We start from the raw sequence: 7,476 nt of genomic DNA, 5'->3' as shown, positions 1-7,476 counted from the left end.
GGCGGGGCTAATACTGGTGCGTTTGTGCCAGTCAGCAATCACTGAGATATAAAGAATCCTCCTGCTGCTGTTCACCCATGTAAAGCTTTCTAGAAAAACATTTTTTTTTTTAGCCCTAATTTGCCAGACATCTCAAACTGGTGAGAAAAAAAGCACACAACTTAACCCCAATTAAAATGTGCCCATTTGAATCCCTTTTTTTCTAAAGGAGAAGCCTGGTTATAATCTGTTTTCTTTTTTTGGCCTTGCTCTTTTCCCCAAAAGAAATCCCTGTGAGTGAGGTAGTTCTTACTAAGGAGCTGCTGGGGTTTGCAGTACTGATCGTCCCTGATAGTTCGAGCTTCAAGGACCAAACACAGCTGTTTCTGAAGTGCAGCGAACTGAAAGACAGCAGCGGCAAAAGGAAGCGATATCGATGTGAATATCGTAGTCGTGCTACAGTGAGTGAATAACAAGATGATGGCTTGAACTTCCTTCAGGTTTGCTGTGTTGTTGTTGTTGTCGTCGTTGCGATCGCCTCAGATCTCACACATGTCACATTACTCTCGACCCTCTTCACTTTAGAAGTGTAACAGGAGTTAAGTGTGTCTGAACTGCAAAAATACTTAGATTTTATGTTTCATCCACTTCCTGAAGTTGTTTGGCCGTTTAAAGTCTGTATTAGAAAAATGACAAATGTAAATAAGAGCACGGATCGTGGGATACATGAGGTACATGGGAGTGATCTAAAGTAATAAAGCTCAGTAACGGATTTGAATTTTTGCTGTGTGAAGATTTGCACTGACTCCTCTGACAATAATTTTGTAAAAAAAAAAAGAATTGTAGTGTTTTACATGTTTTACTTGGCTCATGATTACTGTTAGTTCTATCTTAGTGTTTACTTAAAACTGTTATAAATAAGAAATGTGTCAGCAGAAAGACATTTCTTCAAGTTTGAAAGACTCCCATCCACATCAACTTGATTTTAAAATGCTTGATTTTAAACAGCGTGCTGTAAAACCATCCCAAAGCTTGAGGAGAGACTGCAGGTCTGCCGGCACCAGTGCTCAATGTCCCTCAGGGGAAATCAAGACTCAAAAATGTCATTGCTACCTTCACAACAATGACAGATACATCCGTTTTGCCTGACATCTACAAGAGTAACTAATACGGACACGTAGTAATGGCACCAGGATGAAAGAGAGAAAGAGACGTCCCTCGTCTTAACTGCGGTTAGCTGTGAGATTTTGGTGTCAGCAGGATTTCAGAACCATGACTGTCAGTCCTGTGTGAGGAACTTAAAAATGCAAATTCACAAGCACTTTATCCTTTTCTCTTTTCTTTTTTTTATAATCACATCAACATTACTGTGGAAACTACTGAATCTGTTACCTTAAAGCAGGTTGTGGCTAAATCTGAAGAAAGACATGCAATGTACTTTTACCCAGCTTGTTGTTCAGAGCTAGTAAAGGTCTGACCAGTTTCTCGGGGACCTCAGGGAAACAAATGACCCAAGATGTCCACCACCTATCTGTCCAGTTCAAAAGAAAACACCAACTCAGGCAAATCAAATCTGAAAAAAATGGTGGTAACACTGAAAACAGCAGAAAGACTGATTAAGTAGATGACCAGAGTCAGAGTTAGACCTTATTTGGCTTGCTTGGAAAGATGGAGAAACACATGGGGCAACAACCAAGCTGTGTGTTTGCGACAAACTAGTTCTCTAGTCGGATCTACATGGACTGTTCTTAAAACAGCATGGCTGAGCAACCCTTACACGTAGAGACGAGGCAGGAGGGTGACAGCATAAGAATTGGTGAGAGAGGAAGAACTCCAGTCCAAGACAGGTAAGGATGAGGAGGAACAAGTGGAAGATGTAAGGAGGTGGTGAGTAGCAAAGATTCCTGAGGTGTATCAAAAGAGAGCAGAGGCTCTTGATAGTGATCCAAAAAAAGAAAAAGATGTGTGCAATCAAATCAAAAGCAAGCTGGCTCAGCTAAATACAGGTGCAATTCCAAAGTAGGGCTGGGTATCCCCCGGAAACTTCCTCCAAACTGCACTTTTAAACCTAATACCTTTCCAAAATTTAACACATTGGATGATTTTTTTTGTTGTTGTTGTCATTCTGTTTTTTTTTTTCAAAATAGAATCAGATGACACACAAGTGATTTCACAAAATAATAAAAAAAAGAACAATAAGAATAAGCTCCACAAGTCTGACAACCTTGAAGTGTTTAGTCTTCTGATTTGGTACTAATACCAAAAAAACAAGGTATCATTAGTTGGTACCCAGCACTAATCCAGAGAGAAATAAAACACATATACTATTATATCCACATCTCATGGCCAAAATTAGACTTGTCAGCGAACAGATATCACTACTCTGTTGACAGTTGACACGGCAAACCAAAAAACGGAAAATAATCACTTAAAACAACAAATTCATCATGGTGCGTGTGTGTGTTTTTTTTTCCCCCATTCTAAAACGGACAAACAGCCGGGGAGAGTTATTATAAAGTCAAAAATCAAAAGTGGAGCGAAAACTAAACTGAGACACAGAGAAAGGGGAGGAAAAAAGGGAGCGCCACATGTGTTTACGGCTGTGTATGACCGAGCATATCAAGGCTTTTTTGTCCACTCGCGTTTCCCGCGAGTGTCAAGGGTGACAGCAGATTGTTGCGATGTCATGAAGAGCCAAGGTTGTTGAGAAGATGGGAGCTATGACTATGAACTGAGGGAGGGACTAAATTTAAACTGTGTCCATCTGAACTGAGGTATACCTGGTTGAAGGAGGTTTATGGTTTTTTTTTAACCGTTGTAATGCTTGAAAATGGACCCCTCCCTCCCCTCCCCCCTTTAAAATAAGCTTGATTACCAAGTCGTCTGGGTCCATAATACACTATGTACAGCAGCATTACACTATAAACATTCAAAAGCCGTTGCTTATTGGCAGAACGATAGTCGTTTCTTCAAAAGAGAAAAAAAAAAAACGCACACAAGAAAACAGCAAATGCATTGAGAGCTGGGTAATTTTCTTTTTTTCCATTTTTTCTCTTTTTTTGTTACACTAAAATGCACTGAGAGTTCGGTGAAATTCCTCCGCAAGATTTTCTCTCTCCATAGAAAACCGAGCAGAACAGGTTGCCCTCCTATGTGTATGTACGTGTGTGTATATGTGTATAAAAACAAGACATGATAAAAGTGTATAGAGTGTCGACGTCCCAGCATGTCAGCACTGTCACTCAGTGATGTCGTCTGTCATCATAAATATCCTGAATCGTTTGCTCGACATGAGAGAGCTTTGACTTGTTAAAATGTTAAAATCCTTAGGCACACATATCAAAATGAGGTGGATATCAACTGATGTGGTGAGGTGGGCGCAGGGTGTTTCCTGAACGTGAGTAGCGGCCCGCACTTAAAAGAAAACAAAGATAAAAGAAAAAAACAAAAGGAAAATGTAAATAAAGGAGAAAAAAAAATCAAAATCAAAACCACTCCGCCAACCAACCAGGGTCGGCTGTTCATCCCCTCGTGTTGATCCATGTTTCTCCAAGCTCATCTGGTGTCAACCGATTGGCCAATCATAAGCTGGACTCCTTGGGTGGGAGGTCCACGTTGGTCACCATGGTGACAACAGTGACGATCTCCTCGGGGCCGATGACGGGGGCCTGGCGCTGCATTTGGCCGATGCGCTCCTCGACACAGCCGGCGGACAGGCGAGCCTCAGCCTCGTGGTCCCAGCAGTCCTCGATGGTTTCACAGAGCATGGCCAAACCCTGAGGGAGAGAAGTGGATCAGTGTCACGGCCGTTCACAGCCTTCTCTGCTCATTCTATGATCTCTTTTCATTATTTTGGACTTTTAAAGGCAAAACATTTTTTTTATTTATCTTCTAAAAAAAAGAGGCAAATTACTATTGTCTTTAACTAAAGTAATGCAATAAACAACATTCAAAACTATTAAATGATTCTAATGGTTATATCTTCACCTGCCAACTGATTATTGATGCAAATATCTCGTCCAAAAAATCACATGGCAGTGACTCAATGCATGTAAGCAGGTACACAAGGTCAAGGCGAGCAACTGAGGTTCAAAATGAGCATCAGCATGGAGAAGAAAGGTGATTTAAATGACCTTTGACTTTGAGTATTTCAGAAACTGCTAATCTACATGGATTTGCATGCACATCTACCTTTATTGTTAACAGAGAATGGTCCGAAAAAAAGAGGAAAATGTCTAGTGAGGGACAGTTCTCTGGGCGAAAATGCCTTATTGATGTCAGAGGTCAGAGGAGAACGACCAATCTTGTTTGAGATGACAGAATAACTACTAAATATTACAACCAACGTATGTAGACGACCATCTGAACACCACACTGGGTGCCACTCCTACCACTGTATGAGGTGTCCTCATAAACTTTATGTAAACAATAGAGAATGTTGTCGATTCTCACCGTATGTTTCTGCCAGCAGTCTCGCAGACAGGGCCGCAGTTTCTTATGCACAACAACCTCCTGCATGTCTTCCAGAGACGGATGCTGACCCACCTCCTCCTCAAATGGCAGCATGTACTCGTCTACAGGGCCTGTTCACAGAGCCACATGTCCGACACTGAAGTTAATCTGGAGCAAAATAACACAGTAGGAACCTGTCGTTTCAGACTCAATCTTACCATCGGCAGCCGTGCACCGTGAAGCAAGCTCCCACAGCACGAGGCCAAAGGCGTACATGTCAATGCGTAGGAAGGAGTCACGCTGGAAATTGATGGCACCCTCCAGGACCTCAGGAGCCATGTAGCGCCGTGTGCCCACCTGAAATGGAACAAAGTCAAAGGATAAATGTTTTGCATTATGTACAAAAGGTCATGACACAGCTCACAGATGAGTTGAAGTGATTCTAGTCATCAAGGGACGTGCACTGTGTTAGATTGCAGGTCAAAATCCAACCAAAACAAAAACAGAATCAGATAAACATGATTTATAAACCATTAAAATAAGTCATTTAGAGCAAATTCATTGGAGCTTTACACAAAAAGCGATGTTGAACACAAAGGAACAAATCTGTGTCATACAAGTGTCTTTAAATAAACTAGAAACCTTTAAATATACATTAAAACATAATTATCTATTTCTAGATTTCACCCTAACACTGCCACCCACAGGTGCTAAGATAATGGTGACTCAATACCATTACTAACGATACGCAAGAAGTCCAACTTGATCTTTTTTTGTAAGTCTGAGTAGCCAGAGGCAACCTAAAATGGCAGAAAATGCACCTTTAAGTGTAGATTTTACCTGTCCATGTGTGTCTCCTGCTGACTTTCCAGCCTCAAATGTCAGCGCAAGGCCAAAGTCAGCTATGCAGGCTGTCAGATTATTCTTCAACAGCACATTCTTACTCTTAATGTCCCTAAGAAGCAACAAAAGAAATATCTTCAGTCCCAACAGATCACTCAGTGCAGTGTCTTCATAAAAGCGGACCAATATCCAGGTGTCCCACCAACATACCTGTGAGCAATGGAGGGTTTGTGTCCGTCCTTGTGTCCTGGGATGTCCTCATGGAGGTAGGCCAGGCCACGGGCTGCTGACTGGCTGATGTGGCAAAGCTCGTTCCAGGACACCACGTTGGCCTTTAGGTAGTCTGTCAGTGAACCCTAGAGGGAGAGAGAGAGAGAGAGAGAGAGAGAGAGGGCAAGGAAATATGCTTTCAATGCGTAGAAAAAAGCATCAGAAACAGAAAAAGTTCACTGCAAATGTTTGTAATAAGATTGAAAAATTAATCTTATTGAATATAACACTGTGTGACGAAGTAAGGATAGAATTGACAGGCATTACGATCAAAATTTTGTTTTTTTCTTTCTTGAGCAGGAAGTTAAATACTTAAAAAAAGAAAAGATGATTATCAAAGAACTAAGAAAGCTTTCAGAGCTTTTTACAGAGGTGTTAAATTAAATGTATCTCCTACTGAGTGATTGACACCGCGTGGATTAAAACAACAGTGGATCTATTTAGTCACATCAAGGCAAGGAAAGGTTTGCCAAGCGCACACACACAAGCTCTTTATCACCAAAGATTTGTTTACATTTCTACATTGATTTAGTACCGTTCTGCTCCGCGGATATTTGACTTTTACCGTTTCTGTTTTAGATACCGGTCACCTCCGAGGACCTTCATTTCCGTCAGGAAACATCTAAATATAAACAGGATAATTGTGTCCTAATGTTTTGAGCTAAATCGGTTTTACTTCCTTATCCTACACGCACCATCTTTGTGCTTACATAATAAATGCCAATATAACACAAGGTCACTGTTGGCAAGTGGCCATTGAGATGCAGTTCAACTGTTTGGTCACTAGAGGGAAGGCAGCACCAACACATGCAGTAGAGGAAAGGTTTCGTGACCATTTCTGTTGTCCTATTTTCAGAAAGACATCCCTACGTGTGCTTGTCCTTGTGTACGTTCAGTATTGTCGGTTGATTTTCTTTCTGAATCAATCATCAAAAATGTGATAAGATTGATTCATGGAATTTTAGAGGAGTGCATAAGCTTTGAGGCGAGCCACTGCATGCTACAAATACATACATCAGGCTGCTTGAATACATTAACAACTGTGCCACAAATCAGCTGTCAAGAAAACATTCACTGTTGCAGTTGTTACACAAGCTCGAAATCCGAGGTGTGACACACTTTGACACCAGCCCAGGAGGAAAAGGTCGAATTCTAAGCAATGAATCCCGCAAAGGCTTAGAAAAATAATTGCAGTACATGGTCGATAAGGCACTTAAACATGTTTCTGATATATTTCCAGTCGTATGACCTTTCCTAGAACTACTTTAAACAAATTCCTTCAATGTTATTTCCACTTGGAGAGCTGCTACAAATCAGAGTAGCACTTTTAGACATGCTCCAGGGTTAAGTGGATTAGTCCAAGAGTTGTACTGCTGGGGATAAAGCCTCTTTGCCACGCCCACAACCTTTAATTTTTCAACCTTTATTCACGCAAGGAAGGTTCTTTAAGCACGCACGCAGATTCAAATTCTTGAGTCTGGCTGGAAATTTCCAGCAAGTGAAGCGTACGAGAGTCGCTCTCTACTTTGTCGGTAATGACCCTCAAAGCACAGAGGGACTTAAAGCCCCAAGTGCTACAAAGACCGTGGTTGAGAGGGAGAAGAAGCACGACGGGGCTCACAAAGCTTGCGACTAGCTTCTCTGACAAAACGACGCTTTAAAAGAATCAAAAAAAGTTCTTGACAAATCAAGGTATGCTTTCTACAACATAAGTTAGCCGCCTGCCCTCGAGGGCCATTCTTTGTTCTGTGTACAATATGCATGACCGCTACATCACCACATTAACATGGACACAGTGGTGTAGTAATACGGACACAAATGAAAAAAAGAAAACTGGCAGCACAACCAGAAATTATTTTTGAATGCGTGGTAAATGTAGCTCAGCACTTATCCCCTGTAACTTTACTCCAATTAACCATAACTGGCCTTAAA

At 41.3% G+C, this 7,476-nt stretch overlaps 1 protein-coding gene across 1 annotated transcript in view; it reads right to left on the bottom strand.

Moving 5' to 3' along the window:
- Positions 1-7,476, bottom strand: part of LOC122784346 (activin receptor type-2A-like) — a 40,098-nt gene continuing 32,622 nt past the window's right edge. The window contains exons 7-11 of the mRNA XM_044049588.1: positions 5,485-5,630; positions 5,272-5,386; positions 4,650-4,788; positions 4,432-4,562; positions 1-3,755 (exon numbers count right to left, since the gene is read on the bottom strand). Of these exons, the coding sequence (XP_043905523.1) occupies positions 3,561-3,755; positions 4,432-4,562; positions 4,650-4,788; positions 5,272-5,386; positions 5,485-5,630 (726 nt within the window). The 3' untranslated portion in view covers positions 1-3,560. The remainder of the gene's footprint in view (positions 3,756-4,431; positions 4,563-4,649; positions 4,789-5,271; positions 5,387-5,484; positions 5,631-7,476) is intronic.

This window comes from Solea senegalensis, linkage group LG2 (genome assembly GCF_019176455.1).
Source record: "Solea senegalensis isolate Sse05_10M linkage group LG2, IFAPA_SoseM_1, whole genome shotgun sequence".
NCBI classification, from domain to species: domain Eukaryota; kingdom Metazoa; phylum Chordata; class Actinopteri; order Pleuronectiformes; family Soleidae; genus Solea; species Solea senegalensis.
This window is presented reverse-complemented; position numbering and strand designations above follow the sequence as displayed.